Genomic DNA, 18900 nt, shown 5'->3' on the forward strand with positions numbered 1-18900 from the left:
ACACACACACACACACACACACACACACACACGCGCACACACACACACACACACGCACACACACAGTGCCAGTTAAGGGCTGGCATTTGGTTGCAATTTATTTTAAAGTTCTTTGTATCATAAATGATCTCTCTTCCTCTTTTTCTTGGGTTAAAGATAAATCAACGCTAGCCAAAATTCATGCACATTTCACTGTAAAACACACACACACACACACACACACACACACATATACACATTAAAAAAAAACCACACTGCTTCAGCAGCAACTTGACATAGTTAACTCGGTTCTGCAGGCAGATTCTCTGTGTAGTCTGCCGCTCATTTATCTCACTTCTTCATTTTTTGCGCCTGAGGTTGCACACACACCAGGTGCAGCCCACAGCCTCTGTGAGGCTACAGGATGAAACTAGAGTTGCACTGTGTTGAAGAGCAACCCCAACTGCAGCTTAGTAGCACAAGCCACATCTGATAAGGAGAGATACAGTATCTCTGCAGACAGTAGGCTTGATGGTTGAAACTAATAAACATAAACTAAGTTGAGTGTCTAGTTCAAGGACACACGACTGCTGCGGGTCATGGCCTTTATCACTCACTGATTCATACATCGGGGGATCCAACAAAGGTGAGAAAACAAACATTGTGTAGGGACAGATGAGATAATAAAACGCACAAAAAAATCCCTAAATGTTCGTCAAGAAAAACGTCAACCTTTGGATAGATTGCAATCTGGTGTATTATTCATCCTCTCATAATGAATTGTCATGACTTTGTATTATGATGAACATAGACAGTGAATACAGAAAACGTTACACCTGCTAAACATCACCGTGTTTGCATTGTCACTGTGACCCTGTTGCTTTTGTACCGTGCAAAAGTTTTAGGCGGTTTAGATGTTTATCAGGGAGGTGTCTGATTGATCCCAAATGTATTCTGCAGCATGACAATGAGCCCAAACATCCAGCCAGAGTCATAAAGATCTATCTACAGCAGCAAGAACAACAAGGAGTCCTGCAACAGATGGTTTGGCCCCCACAGAGCCCTGATCTCAACATCATGGAGTCAGTCTGGGAAGAACTGTCGCAACTTCTACAAGATGCAGGAACAAGCGACCTGCTGAGTACCTGAAACACTGTGAGCAGGTGAACTAAAGAGAACTGCTGCTGTTTTAAAGGCGAAGCTGCTTTGTGTGAAGTTAATTGATAAATAAAATTGATTCATGGCATTATGTTTTACTTTTAGTGCTTAAAACTGCATATATATATACGTATGTAGCTTATTTTGGAGGAAAAAAACATCCTTGTGTCAACACACATGGATTTGATTAAGTATTCATATGTTAAATGTTGGAGACAAACCTGCTTTAATAAAATGAACAAATTGGATTCAGTTCAGCTTAACTTGACACTTTGATGTGTAGCTACTGGTTGCTGTACATCCACCTCTTAACTGTGTGTTGTACGTCTAACAGGTAAAACCAGCTTCTACCTCTAGAACAATAGTTACAGATTAGGAAGTATGGGGGACAGGAGCGTGATGCCTAACAGGGTAGAAATGTAGTCTGGGTGCATGCCTGCATGTCGGCTGTGATTATTCTTGTTTCAAAACTGTCACATGAAAATAAAAGAAATGTAACATGAACCACTTAAAAATGTCCAGTAGTTTCTCTTCTCTTTTTTTGCTGTCATATAGGATTTTCGAAATGTTTCAATTTCATAACTTTCTGTTTTATATTAGACTTGTGTCAGAGTTGATTTGGCTGCTCTTCAAAGGAGGATGTCCATTGCAAATGTCTGTTTAGCTACTCTGATTCACCATTATGACATGCATTAAAGTTTTGGCATTTACAGTTTTGAAACTCTTAATGTAGTAGCTCTTTCCTCACAAACAGAACAAGCAATTTATACTCAAGATTTCAGAAATAAACCTGAGAAATTCATGTGAGCAGTGACAGCCAGCATGACAGAAGAGACAAAAGACAGAAAAAAAGAAAAACTCAAACTTATAGGTGCAGTACCCCTTCTCATTAATGACACCGGTGGCCGTTGAGTAACCTTCAGTCAGCATCCTGTTGTCCTCATTGTGAGCGAGCAGCGGTGCTAACAACAACCCTCTAAAACCACAGTATCACAGTATATTTCACATGCTTTGCAGTAACGTTAGCTTACCTGCCCAATAAGAGGAATGCCAGCTCAAGGGTTCAGAGGTTAGCGGACTCCGTTTCTAAGCTAACGTTAGCTAGTGTTGCACCCTGTTGGCGCTGTAGGGGGACGGGAGATAGGCGAGGTGCTCGGGAACGCGTGTAAACGTCACATCCTGTGGATTTTCCTGGCAAAACCGTCTCCAGTGCTTTATACAGAAATCAATCTACAGGTTGTTATAGGCGACCAAGAAAGTTGGGGAAGGTCTTATTTCTTCACATTCTGTTGTTAATTTTAGCTTATTTTTGAATGTTTTAAATGGAAATTCTTATATAATTCTTACATATTGCACCTTTAGCTGTTTAAACTCCGGAGCACCAGAGATGTCACCTGAATCCAAGAAACACAAATTTAATGGAAACCGATTAATGAATAACAGGAAGAAAACTAAAAAATGACTGTGCTGGTTGAACAACACTAATCTAAAAAAAAATCTACTTTCACACTACTGTTGATGGTGCAAATGTGCTGCATTTGCAGGCTGACCTCTGATATACTGTGATTGTATCAACACAAAGCTTATCACATGTATTTGAGTTATGTGTGTGAGTGCAGGTGCATGTGTGTGTGTGATCACATCTGTATATGTGTGTGTGTGTGTGTGTGTGTATCCATATGTGAAGGAAGGACTACTATGTAAATCTCTCTCACTCTCTCTGCTGACCTGCTAAGAGGAAGTGTGCTCACTTCACAGCGAGCCTGCTTTGCATCGGTTACATTCACGAGTTACTGTACTACACTATGAAACAGTAGAAATTACACAAGTTTCATGACAGCCTGATATTCCCCAGTGTTGTCAATATGTCCATAGATGAGCTGAAGCAGGCAGCAAACAGCTCCTCCAAAGTCAATTATAAGCCCAAACTGAAGCCTAAAGTTACTATAAATTATTATAATTATTATTATTTTTTATATTTTTGAAGGTAAGCATCTGGTGTCATCCAGAGGGGTGATGAACTGGTGGTTGGGTTTCTGGCAGAGAAGAGTCATCTTTGCAGTATGTGTCTAATATGATGACTTATAATATCATAAATATTACAAATATATGCCGGCTAGTTACTGATAGCACAAGATTTGCGGGTAATATACAGTAATGTCCTGTAGGCTACCCTTTAATGTGACAAAAATGATGAGAAGTTGAGTTTTTCCAGACTTCAGTAATTAAATTTACGTTGCATCATTGCTTAAACTTTGCAATTCTGTCTGGAGATTTAAAGAATCGAAGCAAAGTAACCTTCACGGTATTGTTTGTTCTCAGCCAAACAGACGATGTGCTAATACCACGCTAAAACACAGCACACCACCATTAGCCTTACGCAGTATGACGCGTCAAAGTTTTTTGATTTCTCCACCGATATCCACGCCTGCAAACCCCAATGCATGATTAAGGTACTTTTTGTTCTCTCTGGGTAAATAAAAACGCATTTGGTGAAGGCTTAGTAAAGAGGAAAAATGTCAGTGCTGACTGAAGCATGAGATGAGATGTGATGTCTCTGGTGTCAGAGGTGTCAGAGTCAAGTGCTTTGCACGCCCATTCATCCACGCCGACCTCCACAGCTCTGAATGTCACAAAGTGCTTGCACTTGCCAGCGAAGGCACACTCCTGACGTATATTAGTTGTATTTGAACGTAATCTGTGGGAGACTTTGGAGGATTTGACACATAGAACTTCTCGTCTGCCAAGCGTAGGGATTGGATGGCTCTCTTGATGAACTCATAGGCTCCAAGGAACCTTTCATTCTTTTGAAATGAGAGGCGCTGGCACTGAAATGAGTCCTTCCCTGTGTTTAGATTTCTTGTGTAACATATCTCTTCTGGTCAGTCGGTAGGAAAGGGGTGGGGGGGGGGGGAAACAGTTCACTCTGATGATTTTTAACTCTGATATGAGCTATGATGTAACTTTTCCATACAAGATTGTTTCAGGTGTGACTAGCTTTGTGGAAAGTACCAAAGAATTCTTGAATACAGTTCACCCACACGAGGGGTCACATGTTTACTGTCCTTCTTTCACATGAAGACACATTTATTTTTCACACCTGACCGTCCTCGCTGCGGCCGACAGTGTGTCAAAGTACATTAGTGTATGTGGCGTGGGAGGGATGACATTTATTTTGTTTTGATGTATATTTAATGAGTAAAACATTCAATTATTTTAAAATATATTATACTGAATATAATTCAAATGCAGCTCCTTGTACACTCTTGAATATAGAATACTAAAGTGTACCACAATCAGCTTCACAGTTGTGTCACTGTTGAGGTCTTGACCATTTCGGGAGTCCAGAAAAGGCCGAGAAGTCCCGTTATAATCACACCTGTCGGCACCAGACATGCTGATGCTTCTGTCCGCAAAGTTTTATGTTCGACAACTCTTCAGCGTGTAAAACACAAGTTTATTTGTTGCTTTCTCCACAGTGCAGGTAGTGCAGGCACCACTAGGCTCCTGCTGGCTCTCTTTGTAATTCTGAGTCTACATACTGTTTAGAGAGTCACGAAAATAAAAAAGAAATTCGAAATCTACCAATCAGATTTCAAACTACCCGAGAATACGATTTAAATCTGATCAGGAAACATCATGTCCAGATTCTTTGCTGTTTTTCAAAACTGATGATATGCAGCTTTTAAAAGATGACGCGAGATTAGCTCCCCACTTGTTTACTAAATATAAATAATCAATGTTATCAAAGGGGGTTTCTCAGTCACCCCTTGTGTTATCAGTCATGTAGAGGTTTTAGCTGCATGTGCTGAGGTCTAAAGACATCAGTCTTCTCCCACCAGAAGAGATATTCATCAGTGAAGTCTGTGAATTTCCAAGAATAGCACAGTCATTATTCCTGGAAGAACGAGTTGCACTGGAGTTTTTAAAGTGTATTTTAGCAAAGCAAACAAAAACTCATTAACCTCCGTTGTGTTCGGGTGGCGGCGAACGTTTCAGAGGCGGGTATATCTCAGAACCTCAACAGATAAAACCAAACTTTTCTGAATGACTATGTCTCTCTAACGGTAAGTGTTAGATAACAGAATATGTTATACCTTGTGATTTGGGTGAACTGCCCTTTAATCTCTATCGTCTAACATACAGAAGCTTCAGTTTTACTGAGGCACAGAGCACTGGAGGTGAGAACGAGTCCTAAAATCTCACATCATGTCGACTTGTTTCATATAACATGTTAACATTTTAACTTTGACACTTCCTCTGGACTGGGGAGACGACGGTGTTCAGTAATGTGGAACTAATCCTGCAGTGGTACAAAAATAAAATATTATTTCTGGTGCATTAAAGCAGTAACACGATCAAGGCCGTGCTGTGTTATGAATCTTGATGCCAGCATGAAGAGAGACGATCATCCTGCTGTCAAACAACCGTAGGCCACAGTAACTGACTGATGTCTGTGTGTGTGTGTGTGTGTGCGTGTGTGTGTGTGTGTGTGTAGAGACAATAATATATATAAACCTCAGACCTCAATGTCCTTATTATGAAGCCTGTTCTTAGTCAACATTCACACTTACAGACACAGAAGGTCAAAGGTTGGATTTTCATTCCTGTTTATCAGTGACTGAACATCTTAAAATAATCTACTTTAAATAATTTACATCACAATTTGCATGTTTTTTTTTAAATCAGGTTTTCAAGAGAGACATTAAATAAACAAAAATGACCCCTGTGATAGATATAAAAGAGAAAAACATGGCTGCAAATAAAATCACATAAAAAAAAAGACAGAGGAAGATGTGAAAAGTCAGCCAATCATGGACCACAACATCTGAACAAACTGAAACTTACAGACCATCACCGCATCCTTTACATCTTTACTTTTCTTAAGAACTCAGGCCCTGAAATCAGCAGTTGAAGAAAAGATCTACAAAACACTTAAACTTAGTAAAAGTTTAATTACAATCCAGAGTTCAGATTGTCTCCTGTTTCAGTTGGAGTAAAATTCTCAACAAAGAAAAAAAAGACAGCTATTAACAAGAATACTTTCACTTCTTGTAAAACCACTTCCTCCAGCAGTGCAGGAGCCTGCACTGAAGTTGTGACTGCAATGAACCAATGAAACTAGAATCAATCACACCTATATATCTTCTCTTAAAACTCATCAAGAAGTTCCCAATGAGCACAACACAAGATAGTTACCAGGGAGAAACAAAATATCTCATCGTACTGTGTCAATCTGTGAAGAGACACAGATAACTTGTAAAGAAACATGGTTGACTTGTTTTGAAGATATAAAAAAAAAAAAAAGATGACAGCAGTCAGTGTGCCAAACACAAGCATCGCAGTGATGAATTTAATCTGCTTTACAGCCATAAATGTGCATTTTATTTCAAAATAAAACACCGTCTCTTCTCTGGAACTGTTTCAAGAAGTTTTTTTTTCTACTTTCAAAGTTTCTTCAGATGTTTCAAGAAAAAAAAGAGATTTTTTTTTTTTTTTTTAGATCAAATCGCTTGAACTTTTCGCTGTGAGGAGATAAGACAGAAACTCTGATCGATGACATTTAGCAGCGGTACTGAAAGCAGGATAAGTTTAAATGTCCTGACCTTATAAACCTCTCCATAGGTTCCTCCTCCGACTCTCAGCAGGATCTCGAAGTCATCCTGAGGGTTCCTGGTGGAGATATCCAGAGCCGTCCTCTGCTGGAAATCCATTTTGATGTTCGTTTCAGGCTACTGATATCCCTCCTCGGGCATGTCACACACTCTCATTTACACACACACACACACACAAACACACACACACACACACACATTCACTCACTAACACTCTCAGCATCTACATCTACAGGCAAAAACCCCCCCAAAAACTGGTAAACTGCCAGAAGAGGTGAATTGAAAAGACACTCGTTGTCTCTTTGTCTGAATTTGTCGTGTGTGTCGTTCGGCTCCTGTGTCTCTCTCTCTCTCTGTCACACACACACACACACACTCACATCTTCCTGTTTCTGTTTCTCAGGCTGCTATCGATCCTCCCTACCTCTGTCACTCCCTCCCTCCCTCCCTCACACCTTCCTCTCTTCTCTCTCAAACTGTTTTTTTTTATCACCTCATTTGCATAATCCAATTTTGCTTCCTGTTGTGTGTATGTGTGCGCGCGCGCGCGAGAGAGATTAACAGCTTTTTTTAAAATGTGAATGTGTTTCAGATTTGTGTGTTCTTGTGTTTTTGATTTAAAACAACAACAACAACAATAAAAAAAAATTAAAATCTTTCAAGATGAAGAAAATTTGCCGGTCCTCACTTTTTAAGAGCTGCTCTCTCTCTCTCTCTCTCTCTCTCTCTCTCTCTCTCTCTCTCTCTCTCTCTCTCTCTCTCTCTCTGTGTGTGTGTGTGTGTGTGTGTGTGTGTGTGTGTGTGTGTGAACATACTTTGGGAATGTATGCGTGCCTCTGCGTATGTGTTGCTTGAAGCTGATTAATTGCAGTTGTGCTGTTTGGGGTTTTCAGAGTAAGTTTCAGTCTCAGCTTCACGCCTACTGAAATGTGTCTGTTTGTGTGTGTGTGTGTGTGTGTGTGTGTGTGTGTGTGTGTGTGTGTGTGTGTGTGTGTGTGTGTGTGTGTGTTGGTGCGTGTGCATGTGTGTGTGTGTGAGTGTGTGTGTTGCAGCTCTGCAGAAAAGTCACTCGTGCTTGGAGCTCCCTGTCAGCTTCCTGTTCAGAAGCATTTCCCCGCAGATAAACAAGGGGCACCCATTACATCCTGTTAACAAGTTAAAAATGAGATTGTCAGTCGTGAATTCGCTCTGACAAACTCCTCTTTTTCATCGTGCGTCAATCATTTTAACTCACTGCTGTCAGAGCGGGAAGGTGTGAATGGCCTGAGCGGTGCGGTTACAGACGATAGAAGACACTAACTACTTCATAAAAATGATATTTGTTACAGACACCTGCTGGTATATGAACACGGTTAATTATTTCTTTGCTTTGGTTGATTTACTTTTGTTGCTGAAGCTTCAAGAAGATCCTCAAAGTATTAAAAGACACAAAAACAGATGCAAGCCCCGCATTACCTGACTCACACCCACTGATTAAAAAAGAGACATTATGAAGTTTAAAAGATCAATAAAGCAGCTGAATGTGTGTTATTCGTGTACAATAATGAATGAGAGGGAAGAGAGTGCTTAATATCCATCTTAGCTTCATGTAATGATACCATCATCATCATCTGTTGACATTTATCCTCCCTCTTCCCTCTGTTGCCCCTGCTGTCTGCAGGCTGCAAGTCTACCGTCTCCTTTCTTCCACGTGGCTCGCAGACACCCACATGTGACAGACACATAGAAAAGACCAGTTAACCACAAATAACTGCCTCAACCTTAACTGAGCCGATGACAGCGGGACTGATAAGGGTATTAATAAAAACAGACCAAAACCATCCTCACACATGTTAAAACAACAAGACTTCGCAATGAATTCATTATGAAAGAGCAGAGCAAAGACCGTTAGAGCCGCCACGATTAGTCAGTTAATCGATTAGCTGTCAACTATTAAATTAATCGGCATCTATTTTGAGAATGGATCAAACATTTGGAGTAAAAAAAATGTTCTAATTTTCTGATTCCAGCTTCTCAAATGTGAATATTTTCTGGTTTCTGTAGTTTTTTCTGACGTCACCCTGAGCTTTGGGAAACAGTGATCGATATTTTCCCGCAATTTTCTGACATTTTACAGACCAAACAACTAACCAACTCGATTATGAAAATAATCGTTAGTTGCAGCTTCAGTCAACTAGAAACTCGGCCTACTGAAGATCAGCCAAAAGCAGCCTGAGACTTTTGGCCACACTTTGTGATGAAGCATCATGTGACGCCCACTGACGCCCATACACAACCATTATAAAAGGCACAGCTGCAAATTGATGAAATATGCTCAAATGTTACTCTATATGTTTTGTTATGACACTGTCATGATAGAGGTGTTTTCTTGATGAGTCATTTAGTTTATAAAATGTCAGAGATTAATGTAAAATGCCACGATCACAGTGTTCCTGAAGTCTGATTCGACGCCTTCAAATTGTTTTTTTCCAGCCAACAGTCTATAGATTTTAAATTTAAATATTCACATCTGAGAAGTCAGAGGCAGTGAACTGTTGTCACCTACGCATAGACAAATTACTTGAATCATTTATCAAAATAGTTGCTGGTTAATTTGATGTCGATCAACTAATCTATTAAGGGGCAGGTTCACAATTTTTTAAAGTGTGTCTTAAAGCATCAGTCAGGTGTCCATATGAACAGTGAAAGAGCTTTTCCTTGCTGTAATCGTTCCTCCTGTTCATACTGGCTATTAAAAGATCCTTCAAATGTGCTTTCAGTGTAAGTGATGGAGGCCAAAATCTACAGTGTGTCCACACAGTCATTTAAAAAGTTGATGTGAGGCTTATATGAGTCTTCAGCAGTCTGAGTTAGTCATATCAAGTGGATATCTGACACATTTACAGTCTTTTTAGCACCTTGTTGAGCTGAAGTTTCATATTAGCTTCAGATAAACTTTTAAATACATTGTTGCACAGAATGAGGACTGTGGATTTTGTCCCCCGTTATTTACATTGTAAGTGTATTATGAAAGGATCTTCTAATGGTCAGTATGAACAGGAGGAATGATTAACAGCAAGAAAAACATGTTTCACTGTTCATTTGGGCTCCTGACTGTTTTAAGACAGACTTGAAAAACTGTGAACCCGTCCTTTAATACACTGATTGTTTCAGCTCTACATGTGTTGCTATTTCGTGTCAAATTACATCTCGTTAAGTTGTTAATATCACACCATGTCATGCTACATTATGTTACTTTTATTATTTAGGGAGGATTACTCCAGAAAACATTAGTCCGCCCAAAAAAGAAGTGAGAATGTTGATTGAGGTGCTGCTTCACTGTTTCTTGAGTAATTTTATCGCATTGACAGCGGGAGGTTTCAGGCAGCTGGCAGTCAACTGCAGGACATTGTTTCGCCCACCTCTGCCAGCGAGCAGCTGTCTGTTTGAAGTGCTCTTGAGCAAGACACTGAACCCTCTCAAGCTCCTGCAAGGCTGCACTGCAGCTGACCGTGATCTCTCTGGAAACAGGCAACCAGAGAGAGAAACTTCCTGTCTTCACGGTAGTTTGACTGTGGGCAGAAGTAACACCAAGCAAAGTGCAAATAAAGGTGATATTTATTCATTTTATTTCTCTGGTGCTATTTTCTGCACTGATACATATCAGGGCATAGAGAAGGAGGGGGAGGGGAGGAGGTGTTATGGTGTAAAAAGTCTCTCAATTCACCTCAAGCACATGGGTCAGCTGATGTTCTAGTGCTGAACCAGCTACTCGAAGGTCTTCCCAGCTCTTAGTAGTGCACCTCCAGCGCTACTTTTATAGTGCTGGTTTTGTAGTGTCTGTAGTCTTTGTGCTGGAAGAGTTCAGGACAGAGATGATTTTGGCCTTCATCCTCCTCTGAACCATAATATTTAGACGCTCAAATCTCAGGCCGCTAACTTATCGACCAGCCTGAGACTGTTGTCTTTACTAGTCTTCAAAAAGTGAATTGGCTTCTACCAACTGATGAAAATGAATCTGACAAGGAGTGAAAAATAACAAGTGGTGGAAGAAGTATTCAGATCCTTTTACTTAAGTAAAAGTACCAATACAGCAATGTAAAAATACTCCGTTACAAGTAAAAGTCCTGCATGAAAAATCTCACTTAAGTAAAAGTATTATGAGCTTGATGTAGTTAAAGTATTGCAGTAAAAGTAGTGGTTTGGTCCCTCTGACTGATACATTATTATATATGACATCATTAGATTATTAATACTGAAGCATCAGTGTTAGAGCAGCATGTTACTGTTGTAGCTGCTGGAGGTGGAGCTAGTTTACACTACTTTATATACAGTTAGCTAGTTTTGTTTCATCTTTAACAATGTGTTGTATTTTAAAAGCTTGTTATATTATCCATTGTGTCAAATCTTCATCTGAAAAGTAACTAAAGCTGTTAAATAAATGTAGTGGAGTAGAAAGTACAATATTTCCCTCTGAAATGTAGTGGAGTGGAAGTATAAAGTAGCATCACATGGAAATACTCAAGTAAAGTATAAATACCTCATAATTGTACTTAAGTACAGTACTTGAGTAAATGTACTTGGTTACTTTCCACCCCTGCATATAACTAGATGCCACTAAATTCTACACACTGGTCCTTTAAATTAACTTTTCTCATCTGTATATAAACATTCTTTTAAACAGCAAAAGCACAGTTCTTTTGTTTATAATTTTAAATTAATTTGACCTTTTCTTATTCATGTATTTGACTACAATGTAACAATGTGACATATTCTGTCCACACATTTCTTCATTCTAGTGGATCTTTACTAATAGTTGTTTTTTTGTATTTATTTCACACTTGTTTTGGCAATGTAAACGTATGTTTCTCATGCCAATAAAGCCCCTTTGGATTGAATTGGAAATTGAACATTGGTAGTATGCCATCATATCTGTAGTGACGCTACAGTGATGAATTCATTGGGTTGCAGTTCCCCATTATGAGGAATGGAGTGTAAATAAACTATGTGTGTGTATTAACAGGATAAGCATGAATATCTGTATGTTCCTACTTTCTTACGTGACAACAAAAAACAGTTAAAAAGATCTTTTCATAATATATCATCGTTTATCTCGGATTGCTTCCGTTTTGTCCTTGTATTTCGAAAGTACTCACCGGAAGTGGCAATCTGTTATCATGTCACCATTGATGCTGTTTTGACTAACTACGTCGCTGTGGGGCAGTAAACTCTCATGATTATCAACCATTGACTGTATACTGACCATGGATTATCGCCTTCCAGTGGTCACAGAGTGGAACTGCAGCACATTTTTTTTATTTATTAATTGATTGATTGATTGATTCTTTATTGACATATAAAACAATTACAATTTTCTTCCACAAAATGATCATATACAACATATCAAAAATTTCTTCTTAGGGTTTGCGAAAGAAAAGCAAAGAAAACAAACAAATTCTGAGCTCTAGGGAGATAAAGTTCATATAAAGATTTTAAACAAAACAGGTATCAATAGTTTTTACAGCTTTTGGATTCGAGGAAAATCGAATTGAATCAATGTATTGTTTGACCTCCTTTGTGAAAACCAAGAAGTTTGGCTTTTTATCTGTCATTTTTCTTTAAAGAATATGAAATTTGGCCAATAGAATAAAAAGATTTGTAAAATATAGCTGATAATTCAATTCATAAAATGTTAATTGTAAGACACATTAAGATAAACCACTGCGATGTTTACGGAATATTACATTTAACAGCTTTATTGATACAAGTATACAGCAAGTTAACAACTCGTGTCTACAAACAAACAAAGAAAAAGACATAGTTAAATAAATATCTTGTAAATCTTACAGGGTTTTATTATTAAGTGTTAACTGCTTTTTTGTTCGTACATTCTGATAAAGAATAAATGTTTTGTTTGATATTAACAGTCAGCTCTTTTTTTCATTTTGATTTATGAATATAAAATTTGGTCGTAATGAACAAATTAATTAAATAGACAGTTAGTGCTGTTGTGGTCCATCAATTGTTTGGGCTCCGTACTTCCACTTCCGGTTCCGGCCCGTCGCTCTTTCCGTTCCGACGTTCTTTCCTCCCATTTCTACCCAGCGGTCCACGTGTGGATTTAATTCGGTTTTTCACCTTAAAGTTTGCTGGAAAAATCTGGACCAAATGTCGTCATCAATCGAGCAGATGAGGGCGAACGTGGGAAAACTCCTGCGAGGAATCGATAGGTACCGATTACTGATCACGGATGGATAACCGGACGAACAAGCTAACGATAGCTTAGCCTCTGTGCTAATGTTGAAAGCTAACATTTGCTGAGTTCAGTCGGTGGCGGTAAACTCAGTCAGAGGCTTCCTTCTTGTTTCTTTTGTCCGTCTGGTGCCAGTGTGAACACTGTGTTGATGAGATACATTTGCAAAAGTAACTGAATATTAAAACTGGAGAAGTTGTGTCACATCTGTCAGATTTTCACAACAGCTAACGTTAGCTAGATGACATCCTTCCCATTAAAATATTTCTGCCAAAACATTTACTAATGTTAAAGACTCACCTGGCGTTTTGTTGCCCCAACAAACTAGTTCAAAGCTGAACTGAAGTTTAATGTCAGTCGCTTTTTCACACAGGTGACATGTTAAAGGACAGGTTCACAATTTTCCAAGTCCGTCTTAAAACAATAGTCAGGAGCTCAAACGATCAATGAAACTGCTTCTTTCTTGCTTTAATCATTCCTCCTATTCATACTGACCATTAGAAGAACCCTTCATAATGCACTTACAATGGAAGTGATGGAGGACAAAATCCACAGTCCTCCTCCTGTGAAAAAATGTATTTAAAAGTTTATCTGAAGCTAATATGAAGCTTCAGTGTCCACATGAGTCAAATCAAGTAGATATCTTTCAGCATTACAGTCTTTTTAGTGCCAAAGTTCCTCTTTTTGTTACTATACTTCCACCGCAGATCAACTGGGAAACACTGTCCGAGGAAATTTGATGCTAAAAAGACTGTAAATGTGTCAGATATCCACTTGATATGACTAACTCAGACCTGCTGAAGCCTCATATAAGCTTCACATCAACTTTTAAATGACTGTGTGGACACACTGTGGATTTTGGCCTCCATCACTTACATTGAAAGCACATTTGAAGGATCTTTTAATATTCAGTATGAACAGGAAGAATTATTACAGCGAGGAAAACCTCTTTCACTGTTCAAGATACACGTGAAAAATTGTGAACCAGTCTGATCTGACCTTTAACAGATGTTAACTTGCTCAAAATTGATGACTCCAAGAAGGCACCAGATATTAGCTGGGTTTCTCACTCAAAAATATTCAGTTTATTATCATAGAGGACTAAAGAAACCAGAAAATATTCCCATTTGAGAAGCTGGTATCACAGAATTTGGGCATTTATTTCTTTAAAAAAATGACAGTCACGATTAATTGATTATCAAAATAGTTGGTGATTAATAAAGCTAAATTTAGAGATCCTGAAAACATCTGACTGGCAGTGCAGAATAAGTATTTCCATTACACAGTTACACAGAAACCATCTATACTCGATTCATGAGCGATGATGTCGTTTCTCCTCGCAGATACAACCCAGAAAACCTCGCAACGTTGGAGCGCTACGTGGAGATGCAAGCCAGAGAAAACTCCTACGACCTGGAGGCCAACCTGGCTGTTCTGAAGCTGTAAGTTACATCATCATCATCACTGTCACCGGCTGACATTCAAACCGTAGCGGATATTTTTAGCTTACACTGGAACATTTGCTGAATCAGCCAGAAACTGAGAGAATTAGGTGGAGTTTCCTTTTAAAGACATTGTGTTGTCTGAGTTGTAACGTTGGCTGAATGTTTCCGCGGAAAGAACTTGTTTTCTACAGTTTAATATCCTGTTGGTTGTTTAACTTGTTTGACTGTGTTTTGGGGGCTTTGACACTGTCAGGGCTGTGTTTGTGTCTAGCTGTACTGTTGAGCTTTCTGCTGACTCGGAAAACAGCAGGAAAGCCAGACAGTACAGGTGGTGTTGATTATAAAACAGTTAAATTACGATGTTCAGCTTTGTATGTTTCCAAATTAGTAACATTTATCATACAGATGTTAGTTTCCTCCTGACTTTTACAAATTGCTTTAAACGTGTCGGTGATGTAAAGTGATGGTCATTAAATGTGTCCCATGCAGGTACCAGTTCAACCCCGCCTACTTCCAGACTCAAGTGACCTCACAGGTCCTGCTGAAGGCTCTGACCAACCTGCCACACACCGACTTCACTCTGTGCAAGTGCATGATCGATCAGACACACGTATCCTTTTGGTGCTGTTTCATCTATGTCACGTTACAAGCTGTACAACGGGGTCCGACAGGGTTTGGTTTGGTGTTAATTCGCTCCGGAGCAGACGTGTGTGTGTGTGTGTGTGTGTGTGTGTGTGTGTGTGTGTGTGTGAGTGTTTTGTCCTCCAAGTTACAGCTTTCCACAAATCTGCATGTACTGATGATGTCATTGGTACATTTTTTCATAGAGGTTGATCTTTTATTTTTCACACTCTTCTTTCTGTCTTTCTTGCGTCTACATTCTGATCTTTTTATCTGCATGTTATTTTTTTTCCACTTACATCACTAGCGCAAGTAAAAAACTCACAGTTAAGGTCTTTTTTCTGTATGTGCTGTCATAGTGTAACCACAGTTCTGCATATGCAAAAATAAAATGTAATAAAAATGAAGACGGGGACTTGCTGCACAACAAACTGAGCTCTGGACTCAGTTTAAAGTGAAATGACATTAATTCAAACTTTTCTGCAAGTAGACAATGAATGTAAATCAGGAGAACTTAATCGTCTCTTTTGTTTCTTTCACCTGGTTTCCACTTGTTCCTGTTAGTCTGAGAGTTGTGTTAATATGAGTTTAACATATTGGAGGTTTTTAGTAAAATAATGTATGTAGTAGAAGTGATATAACTAGAGTGTTGTAGTCAGTGTCACTGTGCAAGAGTGTGTGTAAATGGATCCAGGGTGGGTCGGGGAGGGGGTGGGGTGGGATGGGCTCTGTCTTGGGGTCAGGGGGCGTTTCCTTGACTACAGTGTCGCAGCAAGAGGAGCGCCCCATCAGACAGATCCTGTACCTGGGGAACCTGCTGGAGACCTGCCACTTCCAGAGCTTCTGGGTACGTTACACACACACACACACACACACACACACACACACACACACACACACACACACACACACACACACACACACACACACACACACACACACACACACACTGGCTGCAGTCATGTACAGATTTACTGATGTATTTAATGTGTGCAGTCAAGTCAGTTTTATTTTTACAGCCCAAAATCACAGATTTGCCTCAAATGGTTTTACAAATCTATCTATCTATCATTAATCCATCATTACTGAGGAGGAAAAACTCCCAAAATATTCTTTAATGGTGAGAAAGGAGGAAGAGCAACAGAGGAGAGATTCTTCCTCCAGGACAGACAAGCATCTGATGTTGTTTATATACAGAATAGACAGAAATAACAATTATTAAATTCTGTATGGAGTCGTAGAACAATATCGGGTAGATAGATTGCACACGATTCCTCATGATTAAATATTAGTAAAAAGTTGGAATTTTTGATTGTTTCAATAAACTTTTTAAAAAAAATTTATTAGTTGCTGATTAATAAGGGGAGTAGAGCCACAACCATCAATTATTTTCATTATTGATTAATCATTTTGTCAATAAAATGTCATAAAGTAGTGTAAATGCCCGTTATAATTTTTTTCTCAAATGTTTTGTTTTGTCCAAAATCTAAAGATAGTCAGTTTACTATCATGTACGACACATAAAAGCTTCAAATTCTCACATTTGGGAAGCTGCAACCAGCAAATATTTGGCGTTTTCTTTATTCAAAATAATTGCTGATTAATTTCCTGTCAGTCAATTAATTGATGAATCGTAATAAATAATCTGAATGAAGGAAATGTGTGTTTTCTCTGTTTACACAGAAACAATATGTATCTCAAACACAACTTTTTACATATTAAAATGTCATTATTTAACAAAATGTAAGTGATAAACAAGCCTAACAGTGTCTGTGTTGTACGTCATGTTTAATTTTGAACATTAAATTCTGCAGCAGCGTTAGACGGGAAATAGAAAGAGGCTGACCTCTTAAAAATCCACACATTAAATTAAACTTTTGGTTGCTGCTCATATATGTTGTTCTGTCTGTAGTTTCAGTGTTTTAATGAATACCATCAAGCAGCTGATCAGACGTCGATCAGGGTTCATATTGCTGATTTCTCTGATTTCCTTCTTGTTCCGGTTCCTGTTTCTCTTCCTGGTCTCCAGACTTTGTGAAACAGTTTGTTCATCTGGTATCATTCAGTCACGTTCTCTTCTTTGTTTCCCCTGACAGACGAGTCTGGAGGAGAACAGAGAGCTCATCGACGGCATTACCGGTTTCGAGGACTCTGTTCGCAAGTGTGAGTATCGTCTCTCTGACTGACTCACCGCAGTGGACAGTTAGAACTTACAGTAAACGCGAGCAGCTGATTGCATTCGACAGTTTGTGGGAGATAGCAGGAAACAGCCACACCCCGAACTGTAAACATGTCATTACATGAACAAGACAAGACTTTAACATCGTCATTTAATTGATCTTCCTCTATAGTCATCTGCCATGTCGTGGGCATCACCTACCAGACCATCGAGCACAGGTTACTGGCTGAGATGCTGGGAGACCCACTGGGTAAGAACTTCAACTGTAGAGAAACACACAGTAGACCATATGTCCCCTCCGCCCCCGTCTAGAAAAGATGATCTGATTTAACTTTAAAGCTCATGTAATGTTTGTCTCTCCTCTCCGTTTGTTTGCGCAGACACGCAGGTGAAGGTTTGGATGAATAAGTACGGCTGGACGGAGAACGAGGACGGTCAGATCTTCATCTACAACCAGGAGGAGAGCGTCAAACCCAAGAACATCGTGGAGAAGATCGACTTCGAGAGTGAGTGCTGATGGAATGAATCAACGGTTTTTGTTCCTGGTGACACAGACGCAGATCTACCAGTCAATCAGTTAATGAACAGACTTGAGTTCAGGCTGAGGGTACTTTACATTAGGATGTAGTTCTGTGCTCAAGGTTGACTGCACTTCTAGTATATTTCTGCCTTAATGTCACCCAATGGCAAAATTATGTGTGCTAGTTTTTGACAGTGTTATTTATAGGTATTTAGGGTATTTTATGCTAATAAAACAGCTGACAGTGAATGAACAAGATATTAAAACCATTAATAGGTTGTGCTCCTGTCTGCAAAGCTGTAGGAATAACTAAAAGATTAATCATGTTATAGTTTTGTTAATTTCACTATAGATCTAACTGCTGCTTTTCTCTCTCATTGTAAATTGAATAACAGATAGAAATAAGTTACATCCCAAAATCTACGTATCCTCTTTGTAATTCCATTTTATCATCATATTTCATGTCGTGTGTTATTTGCGACTGTAACTGAAGACAAAATTTAACATTCTTCCTCTTTTTTTTCCTCTTTCCACAGGTGTATCCAGCATCATGGCTACATCTCAGTGATGCAAACACACACACACTCACTCACACTCACATTTACAGATACACACACCAGTCATCAGAAATTCAACTTGCTCTTTTCGCAATAAATGTAATTTATCATTTACAGCCTCTGTGTGTGTCTGTGTGTGTGTATCTTTGAAGTTACCAGGAAGTTTTATCTCTTTGCAGTGGAAATGTTTGACAGTTCTTTCCAGAAATTGTGTAACTTCCTTGTTTGTCTAAATGGTATCAGGGTGTTGGCTAAACACTGTTATTAAGCAGAAGAATAACTTGACATAAATCAGGGCAGCCTGGATCAAAGCTACTGCTGAGTCATCATGTTAGGTGTTGTGTTTATTGTTGCTCTGTGTCTTCCTGCTTGTTGAGTGTTAAAGTGACGATCGGACAGTGAGTTTCCTGTGTTTCATGTGCTCAGCAGGATTGTAGGTGCACTAAGTGTCTCATAGTATTGGAGACTGTGTGATAAAATCCGTCTGAGTGCTTCATATCAGTTCAGGGAGAACAAAGGAACATTGTCCTGCAGTTATTACCTGTAGGTAACAAATATCTGGTGGCCGTTGGTTAAAAACACTTCTGGGTTTAG

At 39.1% G+C, this 18900-nt stretch overlaps 2 protein-coding genes across 4 annotated transcripts in view; one reads left to right on the top strand and one right to left on the bottom strand.

Moving 5' to 3' along the window:
- Positions 1 to 7137, bottom strand: part of LOC121898516 (mitogen-activated protein kinase kinase kinase kinase 5-like) — a 31547-nt gene extending 24410 nt beyond the window's left edge. Inside the window, exon 1 of one of the 2 annotated variants that reach the window (XM_042413664.1) lies at positions 6744 to 7137. In XM_042413664.1, coding sequence (XP_042269598.1) covers positions 6744 to 6851 — 108 coding nt within the window. In that variant the 5' untranslated portion in view covers positions 6852 to 7137. Of the gene's footprint in view, positions 1 to 2168; positions 2246 to 6743 lie in introns of those variants that run through there. The other variant, XM_042413665.1, reaches the window with a different exon arrangement.
- Positions 7138 to 12771: 5634 nt separating this feature from the next.
- eif3k (eukaryotic translation initiation factor 3, subunit K) lies at positions 12772 to 18422 on the top strand. Of its 2 annotated transcripts, none has more exons than XM_042415022.1 (8): positions 12772 to 12961; positions 14328 to 14426; positions 14919 to 15039; positions 15823 to 15897; positions 17147 to 17213; positions 17402 to 17479; positions 17610 to 17735; positions 18286 to 18422. In XM_042415022.1, the coding sequence occupies exons 1-8, from the start codon at positions 12900 to 12902 to the stop codon at positions 18315 to 18317; spliced, it is 660 nt and encodes a 219-aa protein (XP_042270956.1). In that variant the 5' UTR covers positions 12772 to 12899; the 3' UTR covers positions 18318 to 18422. The 2 variants fall into 2 exon arrangements, with proteins under 2 accessions (XP_042270956.1, XP_042270955.1); XM_042415021.1 differs by having other exon boundaries at positions 12773 to 12961; positions 15820 to 15897.
- Positions 18423 to 18900: the final 478 nt, after the last annotated feature.

This window comes from Thunnus maccoyii, chromosome 6 (assembly GCF_910596095.1).
Source record: "Thunnus maccoyii chromosome 6, fThuMac1.1, whole genome shotgun sequence".
Taxonomy (NCBI): Eukaryota; Metazoa; Chordata; class Actinopteri; order Scombriformes; family Scombridae; genus Thunnus; species Thunnus maccoyii.

Excerpts from the sequence above, each read along its gene's own strand:
- eif3k (XM_042415021.1), top strand. The coding sequence starts at position 12,900 with ATGTCGTCATCAATCGAGCAGATGAGGGCGAACGTGGGAAAACTCCTG. Across the intron at positions 15,898-17,146 it reads GCCACTTCCAGAGCTTCTGG|ACGAGTCTGGAGGAGAACAG; the intron begins GTACGTTACACA and ends TTCCCCTGACAG. Across the intron at positions 17,480-17,609 it reads GATGCTGGGAGACCCACTGG|ACACGCAGGTGAAGGTTTGG; the intron begins GTAAGAACTTCA and ends TTGTTTGCGCAG.